The sequence below is a fragment of the Gallus gallus genome, chromosome Z (assembly GCF_016699485.2).
Source record: "Gallus gallus isolate bGalGal1 chromosome Z, bGalGal1.mat.broiler.GRCg7b, whole genome shotgun sequence".
Taxonomy (NCBI): Eukaryota; Metazoa; Chordata; class Aves; order Galliformes; family Phasianidae; genus Gallus; species Gallus gallus.
Genome location: NC_052572.1, coordinates 2,117,366 through 2,137,759, shown reverse-complemented (window position 1 = coordinate 2,137,759; position 20,394 = coordinate 2,117,366). Strand labels below are relative to the sequence as shown.

The 20,394-nt window shown below is 43.1% G+C and overlaps 1 protein-coding gene across 10 annotated transcripts in view; it reads right to left on the bottom strand.

Annotated features, from left to right (window-relative positions):
- PIAS2 (protein inhibitor of activated STAT 2) overlaps positions 1-20,394 on the bottom strand; it is a 27,456-nt gene extending 7,062 nt beyond the window's left edge. For all 10 annotated transcript variants that reach the window (XR_001463857.4, XR_005842623.2, XR_001463856.4 and 7 more), the window contains exons 1-11: positions 20,270-20,394; positions 15,278-15,752; positions 13,781-13,865; positions 13,149-13,199; positions 12,936-13,026; positions 6,789-6,923; positions 4,143-4,248; positions 3,465-3,538; positions 2,455-2,615; positions 1,745-1,878; positions 1,095-1,266 (exon numbers count right to left, since the gene is read on the bottom strand). Coding sequence is in view for 6 of the 10 variants with exons in the window: in XM_015277280.3 (XP_015132766.1) it covers positions 1,095-1,266; positions 1,745-1,878; positions 2,455-2,615; positions 3,465-3,538; positions 4,143-4,248; positions 6,789-6,923; positions 12,936-13,026; positions 13,149-13,199; positions 13,781-13,865; positions 15,278-15,752; positions 20,270-20,293 (1,508 nt within the window). In the remaining 4 variants the exon portion in view is untranslated. The remainder of the gene's footprint in view (positions 1-1,094; positions 1,267-1,744; positions 1,879-2,454; positions 2,616-3,464; positions 3,539-4,142; positions 4,249-6,788; positions 6,924-12,935; positions 13,027-13,148; positions 13,200-13,780; positions 13,866-15,277; positions 15,753-20,269) is intronic.

The following is a 20,394-nucleotide window of genomic DNA, read 5'->3' as shown; positions in this document are numbered from 1 at the left end:
TACAACAAGCAAGAGTGTTTCACCATCACTGCTGGAGGTAGCTGAATAACTATTGCTAGCTTAAGACCACACATTGGTGTTAAGTACAGACAGCACAGCACACCTGCTCATCAATTCAAAAGGCAGCAAAACAGAAAGGTTTGTTTTTATTACTGTTGTTTTAGTAAAAGAGAAGCCACCACACTGAGAGAGATACCTTGTGCATGCAGTCAGACTAACCAGAAGGCCATCATAAAGCCAATACTTCAAGTTACCATGTGGAACAGTGGCTGCTGGAGAACCTAACCAATGCCCTCTGCTCCTTACTTTGCTGGTTTTGCGCCCTACAGCTCTCATGTCCTGCAGGCTAAGAGCAGGAATGATATGGAAAGCACAAGACTGGCTGCAGCCGAACTGCACAGATCGTGGCAAACAGAAGGCAGAACAGTAAAGCAGTCAGTTAATTCTGCTCGATTCGGGGCAGGGAATTCAGACAACTACAGAGATGAAGGGGTTGACCAAGGACTTAGGAAGCCCTTGGCTGTGTTAACCAAGGCACAGAACTGACTGACAACCAAGGCCAGCAACCATGACCAAGACATTTCAGATTCTAACAGTGCTACAGAAGAAAAAAAATTACTGTCCTGATTCAAAACAAGGAAGTGCCTCCCTCCCCTTCCAAGTTTGAGAGGATGGAGAAAACATGCAGCGCAGCTTTGTTTCCTTTGTTTCCAGAGCACATGATCAAGGGTAAAACGCAGTGAGAAAAGTCTTTAAAATGACAGTAACTCAATAAGAATGCATGAAGAAGTTCCTGCAATTTGGATAATCTGATTTCTAAGTGAGTCCTGTACATTAGCTTAATTGGTTTCCTTTTCTACAGATAAACATCCCTGCAAGCACAGCCTCAGCACGTCTTTTGAGAAAAACAAAACTATGTAATAAACATTTGCCTGTACAGAGGTCCTGTAGCAATATAACCTTCTGAAAAGAGAGGCCTCAAAATTCTCTAGAAGTTCAGAGCTGGATCCCAAAGAGAGTGCTCAGTCGATATGTCTACACATTAGTTTATCTGACACATTACAGAATAACAACTAACTTCAAAATTGACAAACCCTTTGGTTGGGCTTCCTTGCGTTTCAGACATGAATATGCACTTCCTTTTGGCTGGAGGATCTTCCTCTTCATCCGAAGAGCTTTCAATAGTCAAGTCAATAACATCAACTTTCTTCTTGTTTACCTCATTGGCCACCGTCACAGAACATGGTTTGCTAACAACACTGGAACCTAAACCAGAAAAAACAAAATATTACTTTTTAAAAAAAAAAAACAAACAAAAAAAGCTGCTGACATCAGCAGTTCCAATTTGCAATAGAACCATTATCTCAAATCCTGTATTAGCTCATCTTTAAGACCACTAAGAAGGCCACTGCAACCCAGGAACAGTCTTATTAGTGGTATTCTGTGTTACATTAAAGCTTATGCTCAATTTTCTCAATCTCCACTTATCAGTTTAAGGGCACAACAAGAGCAATGAAAGTGTTGTTATAAAGAACAAAAACAAAACCTGTAGATGTACACTTGCAGAGACATAACCTTTCCTTTTTACATTAAATGAGAAGGTGAGAAGAATTAAGCACACCACAAAACACACTCCACAAAAGAAACATCGAGGTCCGTACCCATCATCCCAGCTACAAACACCAAGCCTCCAATACATCAAGACTTTTAGTTGATTTTCCACCAGAATCCATGATGTACTCACTTTCTATTTTGGTGCACTGTGGACTTGAGACTTTCACAGCGTCTTTTTTAGGCCTCATAGGGCACCAGGAACCATCTTCCTGGAATTTAATCTCATCCACATCTGAACATTCATTAAGGATTTCCATAAAGAGTCTGAAAAGAATAAAGTGAAGTGGTTTTGTTCCAGACTTTTGCTAAGTGAAAAGGAGACAGCTGAGAAGCTACGATCAACATCAACCCACAGCTGATCTCCCTGGTTTATCTTACCTGAAGACCTGCAGTTGTAGCCTTCCCTGACAACCACACGTGTAAACCCAGAGTATTCCAACCCACCCATGTTTTACTCCAACATTAATGTAATTCAGAGATTTTCACAAAGAAGTAGAAACCATCATCCTTCAAATCTGTGTTAAATTTTAACTCAAACTGTGTCAAAGTTAATAGCTTCGGAGATAGGCTCATGTAAAAAGGAAGACATCCTGAGACGTCATATTTGGATTTCTCTAGACGAGATAAGCTAAGGCTCAAAAGCTGGATGACTCTGTTAGGAGATACGTTTACATAGATTGTTACACAGGAAGAGAAACTAAGGGATTCTAATGGTTCCTCCCAGTTTAATGTATTTTGAGAAAAAATATAAACAGCTAAACTTCAGGTCACAAGCATAGCTATCAAGTACATTATGAAAAGTTGGAAATAGTTCTGTAGCCTGTAAGCCCATTCTCTTACCCATCTAGTATCAGGCTCTCATAAGCTGCCTTTTTGTCGCAGACAGGACAGATCCAGGTAGGCTTCTTTTCATTCATTTGGAGATAAAGAGCAGCATCAAAACACTGCAGGTGTGTGCAAGTGACAGCCCGGCATGGGATTGTCAGTCTCATTTTCCCCAGCTGCAAAGATGCATTTGAAGAGTGTCAGAGATCAGAGAGCAATGCAGACTTGTATGGCTAACAATGAAATCAGACAATCAGCAACGGAACTATCCCTTCTCACTACAAACCCAACACCAAGGTCAGTGCGTGCAAATCCACTCCATCAAATCACATACAGTGTACCTGAAGGAACAATAAAGCAGTCCTCAAAGTCTTCCCTGAGTTGAAAACTATCAGATTTTTAATGGACCTACAGCATTACTTCCAGGATTTTGATTTTTATTAGTGAGACCTACTGAGGCACCTATTTTGTCATTTCAAGGTTTTGTGAGCTGCAGCCACGTTAGAATGGCATTATACCCATGTCAGTGTAAGACTTAGTAGACAAGTCACAACAACATCAGTTTCTGCCTGGGAAGAGAAAACCACGTAGGTGTGACTTTGTTACAAGGTGAAATGTTATTTTCCCCTTTTAATAGGGAGCAGTAAAAAGCAGTACCCCAAAAAGCAGATGATCCAAAGTACTGTTTCTCACTGTGCCCTTTATTTATTCCATCACCCTTGCCCAACCAGACGATGCCTCAATACACAAGATCATTTCATTTAAAGGTCTCAACATATACACACGCAAGCAGCAACATGATCCTGACAGCATTGTAGCTGGGGCATTCACAAGTCTAAGCCCACTGGTGGAAAGCTGCTGCAATCAAGTGCCTGCAGATGCACCCTTCTCCCTGTTACATCTTAACAAAGCAGTACATAACGAAATACCATTACATTCCTAAATCAGGTCTTTTAAGAGCAACCTAACTGTGCACTACAGATGAAAACACAAATCTTTACATAGCAGTTCCCAGCCTTACTTACAGGACACATCAGAGAAACCCGCAGACTGGTGGTGGCAATCTCACTGTCAGGATCTGCTGTTAGTTTTTCTTTAACTATAAAAACAAATTAAGAAGTTATAGACAGGCACTACTGTTTACAACCCTGATATTCATTCTACAGCACACAGATTTTGTTTCCAGCTATCTAAAACAACTGAGTATCTAAGAAGCTAGTTTATAGCAAATACCAGTAGGAATAGCTTCACTGTTCATAGGTAATGGATAAACAGCACGTCATGAGATTGCTTTATGTGCAGCAGATGCACTGCTAGCCACAGGGGTTAGTAGGGTAAACTCTACCCAACACTTAGGAAGAAAAAATATCAAGGAACGAGGTACACAGACAAGACAATCAGCAGCACATGCAAGTGAAGAGAATGCCTGTTTAAGACATGTATCTGCACCTCACTGCCCACTACAGTAGAAAGTGCTCACAGCACTCCCGTAACATTTCAGTCTCTACTCCTCCCTACGGGTTAGGGACCTGGACTGAACTGTTAACAGCGACCTCAGTAACAGCAAAAGGAACCTTTGATATTCTAGAGATGGACTTTCATTTCTAAATGCTGCAGATGTCCTAGGTATTATCAGTTCTGGTTTTAAAAGAGCCACTAACCACCCCTAAGGAAAAATTAATGGGAAAATTAATTTGACTTACTTAGTGCTCTGGAATGATCAGGGTTTCTGATACCTTTCATTTTTAACCTCTGCAAAAGCATAGCTGAAGTGAGCTGACGAACGAGATACACAGACATGGAGTAACTCTACAAAAAGAGTAAGTAAAGATGAGATATTGATTTAGTACAGTAATTCTGCTAAAACAGATCGCTTACACTGTTCTAAGTAAGAATAGTGATTTTTTCCCTTGGTGTTATGGAGGTATTTTGAAAAAGCACTGACAGGTGTCTTCACTGCTATGGAAAGTCCACACTTTGCCATAGTTCTTCTAACCAAGTCAAATATGCAAGTTGCAATTTAACTGCAAAAAAGCCTTATTCTCCACAATTACAACACAAGGTGGGCTTCTTCCTGAAAAGAAGTTAGATTGAAGATAAAACTTCTTAAATATGCAGTCTGTAAGAGATTCTCATTCACACTCCTAAACATCTCCCTTTTGTGCTGTCATTAAGTCAGAGCTCAAAGACAAACCTGCTATAAAGAGAAACATTCTTTCAGGTGCAAACTCCACCTTCAGAGGGCACACAGCTACACAGGTTGACAGGTGGACTTGATGACCTTCGTGGTCTTTTCCAACCTTAATGATCCTGTGCACTAATTTCTTTGCACCTGTTCTTTGGCTTGCCTCTCCCAGGCCAAGCCTCATTACAGCCAGCCTAGAGGAGTGGTTATGGTGCATTTCCCAGCATATACTGCTGTTCCTTCACTCATGCCTCTTGCCAGCTTCCTTTGTTCAAGATTTCCTCTCTTCTGGGTCACCAATGAAGAGAAAAATTTGCAAGTCCCGCAACTGCAGAATGATAATGGTTTCATCTGTAGAACACACAACCTGCAATGCCTTATTTTCACACCCTGCAGTCACCTTCTTATGCCTCTTGTACTATCAGGTTTAAAGCACATCTACCACCCTGCTTCTGCTTTACCGGCAATACCAAAAACAGCTCTTACCTTGATGAGCAGATAAACTGATCAAAACACACAGGAAGCCACTGAGACAAATGCCTTGCTTGCCCTGCCAAGAATGACCACATATTGTCCTGTTTATTGCCTACAGCATCTCCCTTATGAGGAAGGGCTGAGACCTTCATTCTTTTGCTAAACATGAACTTCCCCCTTTCGCTTTGAAATTTTATTTCATTTATGTAGGTTTATACTGGAGTCTCACTTGAAGTATATGATGCCTCCAGACCAGATTTTGATGTTAAAGGAGTCGTAGAATGGCTTGGGTTGGAAGGGACCACAAGGATCATGAAGCTCCAACACTCCCCAGCCACAGGCAGGGCCACCAACCTCCACATTTAATACTAGACCAGGCTGCTCAGGGCCCTATCCAGCCTTGCCTTGAAGAGGTAAACTACTTTGATAAGGGAGTTCAGAAGGACTTCCAGAAGTAACCACAGATGGAAGAATAAGGGGTCTTCTATAGTCTCAGCTTCAAGGGCTGTTGCAACAGCTTTAAAAATTCTTGATGCTTCCCCTTCTTTCTTTAGTAAATTCACAGGCAGATTTCTAAGCAGCCACCTGTCCATTTAGAAGGCTAACTCCTTTAAACTGTAATGACTTCACATTCCTAAATCTGAAGTTCAACTACAGGCACCAGAAAGCAACACATGACATTTCAGTCACCGCTTGCTCTACCTCCTGCCATTTGAAATCCAACATGTTTTTCTGCCACCTCTCCATGAAGTCTACAATTGCACTCTGAAGACACTTCAGTCATCTTTCTCCTACCCTGCTGTCCATTCTTCCCCATATCTGGACTTCTTCCTCAAGCTGCCCAAGCTTCCAGGAAAATGCTTCATGGTTAACAACAGGCACACTGCTCAGGTATCCTGCATTACAAACACAATGTGGTTCAACCAAGCACTTCTGAGATGCATCAAGCCCAGAAGCAGTTGACACCAGCAGCCTGACACCTCCCAGCTACACCTCCTTCCAGGAATGTGCCACCTAGAAGCTTTCTGAGCTGGAAATTATACTTGTGTTTAACTTATAAGAACAGTTAACTCAAGAGAAGTCATTTTCATGTAAAACATTAATCTCAAAAGAATAAAGAAGGAAATATCCATTAAGCAGTTCTTCCTATGAAACAAAAATTGCCTTTGTAGAACTATTTGGAATTACTCTGACAGAAAACACAAAAACCTGAGAAGCAAGTACACTTCCACCCCGCCATGACACCTTGGCACATCTGTTCATTTTACAAAGCACTCTCTGGTGAACAGTTGCAAAAGATATCAAGAAAAAAAATTTCTAAAGACATGGCTACATAACCTCATGTTCATAGTACTGTGTAATCAGGCTACAAAGAAAGACAGAGATTCCCCTTTTATTGTGTCTGAACCACAGATTTGGGTGTTTTTGACATATCGCAGGCAACTTATAATAGCAAAGCTGCCAGAAAAGCTCTCAAAGAAAGCCACACCTCCCCAACCCTTGGGATTCCATATGGAACTCTTTGCAAGCTCCAAGCTACCTGGAGCTGGCTTTGTTTCCTAGTACTGACGGTAAGTTTAGCCACTAAATCACACTACGCCTTGCCAGCAGTATCAGGCAGTGGATTAGAAGCAACGCTAGGCAAGGTTTTTTAGACTGCTGCCCACATCCTACAAAACAGACAGCTTACCTTTCCAATTTCAGAAGCCCAGGAAATGGAAATCTGGTTTGGCACTGCTGATGACAACCTAACTAGAGAGGTTATGTTCAAGGGGCGCCCAGGTCGCTTCTGTTCAATTCCATTTTTTGGTGGTGGAGCATATCCCTAAGAGAAATAAAGAAATGGCAGTGAAAGCATTACCCCAACAACTTGTTAGTTTTGAACTGATCTTTTTACATTGATATGTGGGAAACAGAAAAGCTATGAGGTTCTCCAGGCTGGAGACTGAAGTCAAAATTTGTGAGAAATATCAGTACTATAGATCAACCACAGTTTTCAAGTACTTTTAAAGGAATGCTGAAAAGACAGAGTTCTGGTCCAGGCAGGTTTACTGGAAATGTAAAAATCAGTGTTTATACTTTATCAAAAATAGAAAAAAGCTGTATTGATGCTCCCGCAATACACCCCTACACCAAACAAAGCCATCGGAGTTTTACAATCAGACACAGCAAGTTGCAAATTGTTAATTCTGTGTTTCATGTTGTAGAGAAAAGCAAGACCAGGTCTAAATTGCCCAAGAAGGGTGATGGTCACAATCTAGTTAGAGAAAGAAAGACCTGTTTACCCATCCCAAGGGTCAGGGCTCACCAAATACTCCAAAAGGAGGGATCTCCAGGCAGAGATCCTTCCCTTGCAGCAGCCAGCACTTACATGAGGTTTAAATGAACTGCTTTCACCTGTGCTCCCAGGGCTGGCTGTGTCCCTTCACCAGAAGCTCAATCATTGGTTCAAGCCATGACTTAACAATTCCCACACACCTATACAAAATGCTTCACTGCTTCTAAGACACAATAAATTCTTCCTCCAAGATCTCTACAACTCCTTAGTGTCAGCTTTGCCTTGCATTAATTACACAGAGCTTCATTAGCAGCAGGTTGTCATCTCTATGCTCAGTGAGGACCTGAACATGAGTTATGCATAGCATATCTGGTATTATGTGAGTGCTAAAAGGCTTTGCTGCTGTCAGCAGAAGCAAATTAAACTAAATACTTTTAAATTCTTCAAAACTGAAGAAAACTTGGACAGCTTCTCTCTGTAGTTTTATTTCACCGTTTATTTCATTTCTCCAGCGGGATGAAGTTCAGTAAGACCAAGTGCCAAATTCTGCACTTTGGTCACAACTACCCCACACGCCACTGCAGGCCTGGGGCAGAGCAGCTGGAAGGCTGTGTGGAGGAAATGGAGCGTGTTCAGAGAAGGACAATAGAGCTGTGAGGGGTCTGAGCAGAAGTGTTATGGGGAGTAGCTGAGGGAACTGGGATTGTTCAGTCTGGAGATGAGGCACAGAGGAGACATCATAGCCCTGTACAACTACCCGAAGGGAGGTTGTGGCAAGGTGAGGATCAGACTCTTCCAAGCAACTGTAACAGGATGTGAGGCAATGGCCTCAAGTTGCACCAGGGGAGATTCAGGTTGGATGTTAAGAATAATTTCTTCTCAGGAAGAGTGGTTAGGTGTTGGCACAGGCTGCCCAGGGTGCAGTGGAGTTATCAGCCCTGGAGGTGTTTAAAGAAAGCGTAGATGTAGTACTTAGGGACACAGTTTAACGACCAATATTGGTGGCGGGTGGGTGCTCAGACTAGACCTTGCAGGTCTTTTCCAACCTTACAGATTCTATTCTGCGATTTCCTACATGATACTAATGAACTCACTCAGGAGCAAGTCAGCTCCCTTTCGCTTCCTGACAAGCACACACTTCCAAGCAAAGAACACTTATGCTTTGAAGCAGCACATGGCCTAATTGCACCTCATCCTGCAACAGTCACCATGAAAGCAAGCCAGTCCGTAACAGGAACTCAGTCTGTTTTGAGTTCAAACAGACAGCGTGCAGTCCACTCATCTCAAAATCTCAGCTTGCATCAGAAGAAGGCCAACCAGAGACCAGAGACCTGCATCCTGCATAGAACTGATTGCCAGACTTCTGTTTTCTGTGGTCTCTAAACACAAAATACCCTCCTACTCACTGCACAGTGGTCTGTTAAGTGTAGTCTTACGCTAGAAACTCTCCAGAAGCAACACGCTGAAAAGCACGTTTAACACAGTGAACATGAACATTCTCAGCATAACACCTCAAAACAAGACTGAAAGAACCGAATTCTGTAATATCTAGAGTGACAGCTAGAATTGCTGACTTCAGCTACTTCACCAGAAACGGTTTCTCATGTCACAGAATCACAAGGTTGGAAAGGACCTACAAGACCATCTAGTCCAACCGTCCTCCCATTACCACTGCTACCAAAAGCCACTAAACTGTGCCTCGTAGCTCCTCATCCAGACACCTCTTGAACACTGCCAGGGACGGTGACTTCACCACGTCCCTGGGCAGCCATTCCAGTGCCTGACCACTCTCTGAGAGAAAAAGTTTTTCCTTACGTCTAACCTAAACCTCCTCTGGTACAACTTGTGGCCATTTCCTTGGGTCCTGTTTGTTGCCAGGGGGCAGAGGTCAAATCCCTCCTCACCACAACCTCCCTTCAGGAAGTTGTAGAGTGCAATGAGGTCTCCCCTGAGCCTCCTCCAGACTGAACAATCCCAGCTCCCTCAGCTGCTCCTCATAAAACTTGTGCTCCAGACCCCTCACCAGTTTCATTGCTGTTCTCAGGACACATTTCAGGGCCTCAATGTCTTTCTTGTAGTGAGGGGCCCAAAACTGAACACAGTACTCAAGGTGCGGCCTCACCTGTGCTGAGTACAGGGGGATGATTACCTCCCTGCTCCTGCTGGCCACACTATTTCTAATGCAGACCAGGATGCTGTTGGCCTTCTTGGCCACCTGGGCACACTGTCTCATGTTCAGCAGAGCATCAACCAACACCCCCAGGTCCCTTTCCTCTTCACAGTCATCCAGCCACTCAGCCTCAAGTCTATAGTGCTGCGTGGGGTTATTGTGGCCAAAGTGTAGGACCTGGCACTTGGCCTTGTTGAACCTCATCCCATTCACCTCAGCCCAGCGATCCAGCTTATCCAGACCCCTCTGAAGGGCCTCCCTACCCTCAGGCAGATCGACACCACCTCCCAACTTGGTGTCATCTGCAAACTTAGTGAGGGTTCACTCAATCCCCTCATCTAGGTCATCAATAGAGATATTAAACAAGATGGCCCCCATTACCGACCCCTGGGGGACACCACTTGTAACGGGTCACCAGCTGGACTTAACTCCATTAACACTACCTGTTGGGCATGGCCCTCTAGCCAGTTCCTTACCCAAAGAAGGGTATACCTGTCCAGGTCACGGGCAGCCAGTTTCCCCAGGAGAATACTGTGAGAGACTGTGTCAAAGGCTTTGCTGAAGACTAGGCAGACTACATCAACAGCCTTTCACTCATCTACCAGTCTGGTCACCCAGCAGTAGAAGGAGATGAGGTCGGTCAGGCACTGCCTGCCTTTCATGAACCCGTGCTGGCTGGGCCTGATCCCCTGGATGCCACACACATGCCGTGTGATCTCACTCAAGATGATTTGCTCCATAACCTTCCCTGGTACCGATGTGAGGCTGACAGGCCTGTAGTTCCCCACATCCTCCTTACAGCTCTTCTTGTAGATGGGACTCACATCAGCAAGCCTCCAATCCTCTGGGACCTCTCCAAAGGTCCAACTGAGCACACAAAACATGCTCCCTTGTTCATCTAGTGATATGAGAAAGCTATCTGGAAAACTATTTTTCATTTTTCATTTAGCTAGCAGGGTTTATATGCAACAGTAAGCCTTCTGTGGGAGCCTGATTAGCATCCTCTTTGCAGAGTGCTCCCTATCACACCCAACAGCACAACACAGCAAAGGTTCCAAAGACACCTCTTCCAGTGGCAACACAGGAACACAGGGCTTCAACTGCCAGGTCTGCAGGCAGTAATTGCACATCAACTCTTTTAAAGAACCTTTTGCTGCTCCAGAAGATGAGTGACAGGATTTACCAGTAGTCATGCCATGAGTGCTTTATCACAGAACATGGAGGCAGCAGATGTATAAGGACTTCTACAGCTTCACATTTAAAAGAATGAATAATCTGTCATTTCTTCAAACCAGATGTAACAACTACAGTCATTTATAGAATATAAATCCCATCATTTTCACAGTAGCAAGCCGGACCTTTTAGTGAGTTCATAAGGACAAGCACACCATCATTTTAAGGGGGGTACTCCCATAAATACTGTACCAGATACAATGACAAGTTCCTTCCTGTTCATCTCTTTGATAGACTGAGGCTGCATTACTTCCAAGGGATCAAGAATGCAAGTTTCGCTTTTTTTTATTATTTTTTTGTCTTTTATTATCTTAGTCTTACTCTGTTGCACATGTTTCATTTCAGTTAAGCTTTTAATGTTTTCTTCCATAAAGCAAAGACTTTCAGGATTCAATCTTGTACTCCTAAAACACGTTTAAGCCCTTCCCAGCTTTCTGTGACTTTAATACAGAACATTATGCTTGCCTATCATAAGCACAAAGGTCTAACACTGCTCAGTTTGGTGGCCAATTCCAGTGGCTACCATTTGCCAAAATTATTTGTTCCTAAGTCTTCCATGCTTCTTGAAAGAACCATATCAGTAAAAACATGTGGACTGTGCTGTAACCAGAGAATGTATCATTTTGAGCAATTGAAAAGAACAGAGCAATGGGGCAAGAACAGAGCCTGGCATCACTCACTAGTTTCCAACGACTACTGAGTTGGACAACAGTGATCCTTGAGGCAAAGAAGTCCTTACATTTTCTGAATCACCAGTGGGATGCAGACAGTTACCAAATAAACAGGTTAGAAGGGAAGGAAAACTTGGCCAGAGCTCTCAGGCTGAGACTGCATTAATCATTCAGCCCATACGGAAGGAGAAGTAAGGAAGTTGCCAAGATGAGTCATTTATTCACTTTCTCACTTCATGTTTCTTTTGAACAGTCTGAAGAATTATGTGCAAAAAGAAACTACGGGATTTAGACCTAAAGTAAAGTGAGAATTCAAGATTATAGATTTTTTGCTATGACTGTGACATTATACATAAGATGGATAGCATAACACAGCATCACCTGCTAAGAGCTATATTAGCAAGACTGAGAACCATCAGAGCTTGATATTCACAGGATAACAGCAGACTCAGAGTTGCTTGAAGAAAGGAAGTCCTCCTATGTTCCTCACAGAACACAGTTTGTGTTTGACAAGAAAACATCTCAAAGAAACCCTTTTATAAACTGAAGACAGAAGAATAGTGATGCACTGGATAAAGAAAGAGACGGAAAAGGTGAGGAGAGTCACTTCAGTCAAGTAGAGGCAAAGAAACAGCCATGGTTGCGTATGAAGGAGGAAACAGTTACAGAGTGAAAACAGGACATGTTAAACACACCTGACAATCTGAAATGCCAAGAAAGTAGCATGCATTTTGAGAAAAACATTTCTCACCTTCACTCCTCATCCAGTATTTTACAGTCCACACTACTGAGAAATCCTCTGTGCTACTTTATTCATCTTACAGAACTTCTAGAACCATGTCAGAATGGGCTGGGTATGGGTTTATCCCCTGTTCTATTTAGCAAAGCACCCACTGCAGTGATTTTTTTTCCCCAAAATGAAGAGTGCTTCCTTTTTATAAATATTCTAGCCTCATGGTGACCCTGTACACATAGCAATTTTTAAAACATGAGACGACAGCAAAGAACACAACTGCTAACAGTGTTCCACTGCAGGACCGGTAACTGCTGGTACCCCAGAACATGCTGCTCTTCATCCCTGTGATGAATGCTGCTCTAACCAGAGAGATGCAGAGCTGCACGCAAACACATACACAAAAGGTGACACTGTTTCCTTGTAACAAGAAGGAGCTCAGGCCTACACACAGATAGATATCCAAAACAGTGAGGGATATCACCAATCCAACCAAACTCAGTTCCATGTAAGGGAGACTCTTCATGCACACGCTGGTTTGTTTTTGAATGTTTTGAGTGTCCACTGCACAGATGAGGTTTGCTACAGGTGGCTGAATGGCTACCTCACCCAGGCATGGTTTGCACATTTGCTAGCATTAATGTCTAGGGAAATTGTAATGATAGCAATAAAGCGCCTGATCGTTTTAGCAAGCTAGCATTACAGAAATAACACAAGTCAAAGAAACCACAAATACATGCAAACAAGCTTACCGGCAATGGAAACAGCTTCCCATTTACTTTAATGCACAAACTGTTAGGGTAGTTATCTTCTTGAGGACAGCTTGTCTCTGCTAGGCATAACCTATGGCCCCAAAAAGAAAAAATATTGTCAGGTGTCACTACATTCACACGTCTCCACAAACATTAAGATTTACAATTTCTTAACTGGTTAACAAACAGAAGAGAACACCATGAAGAAGATACCTTAGCTGAACTTGGACTGTGTAATCTCTCCTGCCCCCTGGCAAGAAGTCCCTACAACAAAGAGAAAGGAAAAGTACCTATTTAGACAGCAGTCATACACAGAAGTGGCTCACCTAAGCCAACACTAAATTTTCATTTTATTTTATTAAGCTATGAACAAGTCTTACAAGTGACACCTCTGTTCAGCTTCTGTAAGCTAAGCATGTCTTTAGGATCACCATCTTCTTCTGTCAAGGCTTTATTGCTACTAGAAAATATAATGTTGACAGAGAGGGATGAAACAAATTATTTTGGCTCACACCACAGTTCTTAGAAGAACATGAATCCCAGGACAAAGATAAAAGCAGCCTTCCATTTCTGCAGCCAGGAAACATATGGGATAAAAGCTTACCATCTCTCAAATAGTCACAATCATTTGAAACAGTAATTTTTAACTCCTTAGAAGCATTGGCTTTACCTCACCCTCACATAAGTACGGTGCACAGTAATTAGAGAAGTAATAGAACAGCTGAATCTGTCCTGAATTCTGTGAAGATTATCATTCCACACTTGCAAAGTTGTGGGATGCATCAAGAAGTAACAAAAAAACAAAAAAAAATCCTCCCCACATTTTTGCAACATTTGCTTCTTACCTGGAAATACAGATTTCTCTGACCTGCTGAGGTGTCAAAGCAAAGATAAAAAACTTCTCTTGGAACCGCTGAATACTGCTCTGTACTAGAAAGAGACAGAACAGGTTTCACCATGCTGCTTAAAGTCAATGATTAGAAGAGGTTCTGCAGTTGAGGTTTTCCCCAAACAAGGCACAAGGCACTTAGGTTCATAATCAAATTGCTGTTGAACAGTACATAACTGCCAAGAGGAAGGCAAAAGAACAAATCATTCATTCAGCCATATTCAGAAGGCTTAATATCACTTTACAGTTCAGTACTAAAGCAGCTTGGCAAGCTGCACTGTAATCCTCAGGGGAAGAAAGGTACAAACGACAAAATATTTAGAGGAAGAAATGCCAGAGAGATGTTTATAACTATTTTATCTAACTACAGTAGGAGAATGCACACCATGAGTTATTAATGAGCAGCTGGGAAATTATTGCATGCAGAAACAGCTATGGTAGCCAAGAGCAAGACGTGTGTACACTGCAACATTCAGGGGAAACCTCAGCCCAGAACTCACACAAAAAGAATTTAAGTCCAGGTGGAACACATACATGCACCAAGTCAAAAGCATGGCATACTGCATGTATATTTGCACATGTTTAGAATGGAAGTAACTTTGTTATTGAACCAAGTGTGGATTAAAGCTAAGCCCCACACCCACACCAGCACAGCACAACCAAAAGCCAACTTTTCAAGGGAAATATGAACTCTCATGAAGCTTATTTAAATCATCTCTTTTCCTCAGCTTTGGAAGCGCTCCATTCATTAAGAACAAATGTTTCATTAAGGGAGTCACCACGTTGCAGTTAATTTCCTAGCATATTACTGCTATTCTATAGGGAAAAGTGACCACAAGGCTGGCAATAAACCTGGTTAACTGTGAGCCAACAGTTGTCACATTATCATCTTCCTGAATCCTGGCCCCCAGCACAAGAAAGACATGGAGCTGCTGGAGGGGGCCCAGAGGAGGCCCTGAGGATGAGCAGAGGGCTGGAGCCCATCTTGTATGAAGCATATGGCTCACTTAGGTACAAGTCACTACCTACAATACTTAATTAAAAAACTGGAGTGTTTAGGGGGACACAAACAGCTTGCAAAATGTTAAAAGTGTTTCTAAAATGTACTATTAAATCCTTATGGAATATTTTCTACCCCTTAAGATAGGACACTGAATTTGTCTTGAATTTCAAGACATCCAACTTACTTTCAAATAAATATAATCAAGAATGAGGTGCTTGAGGAAACTGAGATTGCAGGCTGTTGGGAAGAATGTTTTCTGCTAGCCCTGACAGATGTGCTCTTCACTTGCATCAAACAAATTCCTCAGATCCAGATTCTTCAGACCAAAAAATAATAAAAGAAAAGGAACTCCCCCCAGCTGCAAAAAGCAATTTAAACCCAGGCTTAGCACTGTCATAAGCAACAACTGCTCCATGAATTAAGCAACCTACAATGCAATTAAATACTTACCTAGACTTGTGGGCTTTATGAGTACATCAAGCACATCATAAAAAGGTAAGCTCTTCAGCTGAACGTCAGGATGGACAGGTGGGATGGGAGGCGACGGCTGCTGCATCTCAAAGTGAGCCTTAGTGTCCTGAAGGAGCACGGAGCTAACAGGTGAGGAAGGAGACTGAGGGGTGACTGAAGTAGAAGGGAGTGGGTGAATGCCAGCAACAGCCAGGTCAGGCTCCACAGGAGAGGAACTGCTATCCAGACTGAAAACTGCAGGTTTTATAGCTGATAAGTCTGAAAGTCCTTCAATTGTCCTTGGGTACCGACGCCTATAGAGTTCTCGGATTTTTATTTGCACTGCTGGGCTGCAGCCACTCTTCAGTAAGTGCAGAGCCCTCATCAGGAGGTCATGTTTCCGTCCACTTTTATTACGCCCAGCAAAGCCCAACAATACTTGAAGTTCAGAAACACGAAAACTTGATACCATATTCTGGAAAGAAGAATCAACATTCACATCAGTGAGCGAACAGTACCCAACAGACGGATGAGATGATCATAGCACTCTTTTCCAACCTTTATGATTCTATGAGTCTAAAAATTCCTTTCTGAGAAGCACAGCGGGACACGTGAACCTCCATCATTCAAGTTCCATCACTGCCACCTCAGATACTACCCACACACTCACCCATTGAGAGAGCATGGCCTGCTTAAAGCAAGGAAATCACGTATCAGGGAAGGTTGAGCTCAATTACAGTGTTGATGCTGAAGACTGTTCACTTGGTTATCCAAGTTCCACATGGAAGAGTGAACCATGAAGTTCACAAACAGGAAGATTCTCATTCAAAAATAAAAAGGAAAAAAAAAAATAACACTACCCAAAAGAAAGCCCTCCTCTCCCTGGATTAGTACAAAGCAGTAGGTTGGCACAGACATATCACTCCCATTTCTTGAGGGAGCTCTCTTTTCAGAGAAAAAAATTGAGAATTCTCCTTTCCTTCCTACTTGTAATGGAAAGGTTAAATTCTGAAGAACACAGAACACCTGACTTTTATTCACACTGCTGTACTCTACTGATTCTGCACCCAACTGACAGATGAAGGAATGACACTAGGTATCAAGCAGGACACACCTTCAATCACAACATAAATTTAAGACCTGTTTAATAGTACCCTTTCAGCTGTTAATTAGTGGTCCAGCAAACAATACTTAAAGAGTTTGGGGCATCAATTCTAGGAGGTGTACGTCTTGAAGTGCAGTGCTTTGTGTTCATCTTCCTTAATCGCTACAATACAGTTTATAACCACGTACTCCAACATGGGTCTGATCTTAGCTGAAGACTGAACATGTGCTGTAGCCATGCCTCCGCCACCAACACAAGCTGAAACTCGCTATGTGTCCAGTTGCTTGCTCTTCATTTTCACCTTAACATCGCTGCTGGTGAAAGCAGTGTCACATGGCTTATCCTAGCTTTGAAGGAGTGGAGATACTGAAGAATTTACTGAGAACTTCACACTGACTGCATAAATAGACATGAGTTCAACAGCACCATCACCTCCTTCCTTCCGATGGAGACAGTAAGAGAGATTCTGGATTCCATCATCAGAATGCAAATGAACGAAATAATCCTTTACAGTGAGATTAAGGAAATGGCCTGTCTTGCAAAATACTTATCATTACCCTGACTGCTGCATTCTGCGTGTTCCCGTGCATTCCACCATTAATCAAGGTGAAATGTGCAGTCAATCACGCCTTGGAACAGCTAGCATTTTATGGGGAAGTTCCACAAAGCAGCATTATGTTACAAGTTGCATTGCATTTCATTAGAAGACGCAGGCTGGCTTCAGTATCACAGTCAGCAAGATTTTAAATCGACACCTCCATTAAAGTGCTTGGGAGTATAAAAATTACGTAGTTTTATCCACCAACGCTGAAATCCTATGCGTGCATTTGAAAGGAGACTCTTGCAAAAGTGACTTTTACTGGGAATAATCAAACAATGGCTTCTACAACATTCTCCCTGTAAAACTGATGCTACATTCCCTCTAAGGCAACAGTAACCACAAGCATAAAGACACAGCTAATCTCATCTACATTGTTTAGCTTATTATCCCCTTCACAGATGTATCAAAGCAGTGCTTGTTATAATCAACATGGTTTTATGGAAGCATAACATGTGTTTAGGAGCACTCCTAATCACGGTGCAGGGCAGATCTGCAGCAAACCTTCCCAAATTATTTTCTTATGGGGTTCCAGCACTGTTACAGAAGCCTGCAGCCAAGCCATTATCATGCTTTTCACATCACTGCATTAAGATGAGACACTCAAGTTGTGTCATGTACATGCCATCCATTTGCTCTTAAGAGACGTTCTTTACAGCTGCACAGCCCAATAAAAAGCTTTTTTGACACACAAGACCAAAGCCACTTTATTTTTACCGTCTCTTCATAAACACCAAGTAGTTTGACAGAACGCTGAGAAACAGGACTGGATAATTCCAGCACATACGTGCTCCAGAAATAAACTCATCCCCAAAATTCATACTCACGGGTCATAAGGAACAAAAATCCCACTTTACTTCTTCTTACCTCTCTTTGACCACTCAGTAACAAAGAAGCACATCTGTGACGCCTTTTCAATTAAGTCTGTTGATTATACTGGGCTAGAAATGAGCAACGCTGCTAAGAAAGAGCACCTCGTGTCTTGGGATGGTTGAGGATATCTATAAGGATCCTCAATAAAGTGATACTGGAAGCTGATGTAACCTCTGTATTATGGGGAATTTTGCTTTGGAGCAGCTTTAGCCCGGTTCCTACATCACACATCTGTTCCTCCAAAGCTGGATGCACCCAATGTGACAAAGAATGGAAGTATTTTCTTTGGAGGTTTCCAATGTGCACAGGTCCCTGAAAACAAAGCTCAACTCATTCCATTGCAGCTCCGTTTTTAAGCACTGTAAATTACTTGGCCTCGTTCTTCTCCCCAGTCACTGCATCTCAGCATGATCGTTAGTTGTTAATTATGCTGCACAAGAGAAACTTCAATTACCACAATAAGCCTCACTGGTCTTAAGTAACTTCACATATACAAAGCACAGAAAAAGTGGAATACAGACACAAGATAACCTCTGATAAAATACTGTTAATAGCTTGTGATATTATACTGTTACTTAATACACTGAATGCTGTTGTCATCTCCTTCCCATAAGTCATAAGACCACATTTCCATCTCTTCTCACTAAAATGTCTTTTCTGAACAGCCATGAAGCTGATCACGAGTGTCGCACAAATTGGTTCTGGCAGAGGCTTATTCATTTGCCTATAAAAAGGTTTTGTTTTCCTTAAGATGAAGCAAACACATTACTTCCAAATACAATTAAATAGAAGCTCCACTCTGATTCTGGTATCTCCTAAAGCAGGGATCAGCAAGAGCTCAAGGTGAGCTGAAGTTCCCACTCCCAGCCCAATGCTGTTAAAGAAAGAAGTCCACGTGCCCTCTGTGGTCTCCACAGCACAGATCTCAGTTCCACATCCAGCTCTGCCCATGGAATCTTTTCAACATGTATCAGGCTGCCCACAAACAGAAATTATGGAAAAAGGTAAGTTTAAAAACTCAACCATGAAAAGCAACTCTAGAAGTTACCTCTCTGACCACAAGGAGAACTCTGCCTACCACATCCCCTCACCAATGCTTTCATATCCCAGAAAGCAGTCACCCAGAGAGCTCAATCAATTACTAAATCACCTACTTCAACTACTCATTAATGGAGAGTTCAGTTGAAACAACTTTTCTCCCCAGATCCGAGGGTGAGCCTTGTACCAGAGATTTTCACCAAGATCTTGGGAAAAAGGGTCTGCAGTTCCAGCTCTTTCTGAATCCCTAACAAATGCACAGGTTTCCTGAAGGTCTGAGGTAGCAGTAAGCTCCTCTGCATCTGCTATCTTCCTACAGCCTCACAGTCAGGAACCTCTGCATCAAAGCTCCCTTAAAGTTACATTTAGGGGAACTGGAGGATGACAGGCATAGCATTAATTGGTACTGCAGGGAGAATAGGGAAATGCCAGCCCTGCACGTTTCTCTCTCTCTCTAGGAAAAAGAAAAGATTTAAGAAAGAATTATGACCTCTTGCCTTTAGGAAGACCTTAAAAACCCAACTGAAACAACTCCGGCTCTCCAAACTGCCCTACTGGGCCTTCCTAAGGCAGGCAGTGATCACAGACTGCAGGAAGCCGCCATCAGCATGACAGAAGTAAACAATACTGCCATAAAAAGGTCCCACGTGCATATCCATAAAGCAGCACCTTAAGATCGCTCCCAAAGGGCAGCTGAGGTAGGGGATTCTTTCCACTCTGAAAATAAAAAAGAGGAAGAAGCTCTTGGATGAAGGAGAGAAAGCTACAATAAGCACCTGGTGATCACACAGACAGCCACACGCGTCCTACCTCCAAAGCAAAAGGGACTTAACAGCAGTAAAGGCCTCGAAGACACGGAAAGAAAGAAAGAAAGAAAAAAAAAAAAAACCGCTTCACATCGTTGTAAGAAACAAGCCCGTGTTTCTCCACAGGCCGAGGCAGAGCGCGGCCACCCCCCAACAAAGCCAGCCGGCGCTCCGTGCCCAATGCCAGCGGGTCAGGGCCGGAAGGGGCCCTTCAGGACAGCGCTTCCTGCGAGGAAATACTGGGATACGGATTGGTTTGTTGTTTTTTTCTTCTTTCCTTTCCTCCATTTGAAGGAGATCGGCTGAACGCAACCAACCCAAAAACCATTTCCGCGGCGTTACGACGATGCGCAGCACAAAGCGCTGTCATCCTGAAAAGCCACGCAGCGCCCAAACCTTTAAAATGTCGGGAATGGGGGAAAAAAAAAAAAGAAAAGAAAGAAAGAAAAGAAAAAGAAAGAAAAAAAGAAATAAAAGCAGAAGGCCGCATCTCCTCGCGGGCCCAGCCCTCAGCCCCTGCCCCGCAGGCGGCACCGCGGCCCGACACCCTTCTGCTCTCTCCCCCTCCTCACCCGCAGCTCCTCGAAATCCGCCATTTTCTACGCGCTGCCGCCCACTCCGCCGCCGCCGCCACAGCCACAGCCGGGCCGCGCCGCCACCATCGTGCGCCGCCGCGCGCCCTCGTCACGTGACCCGT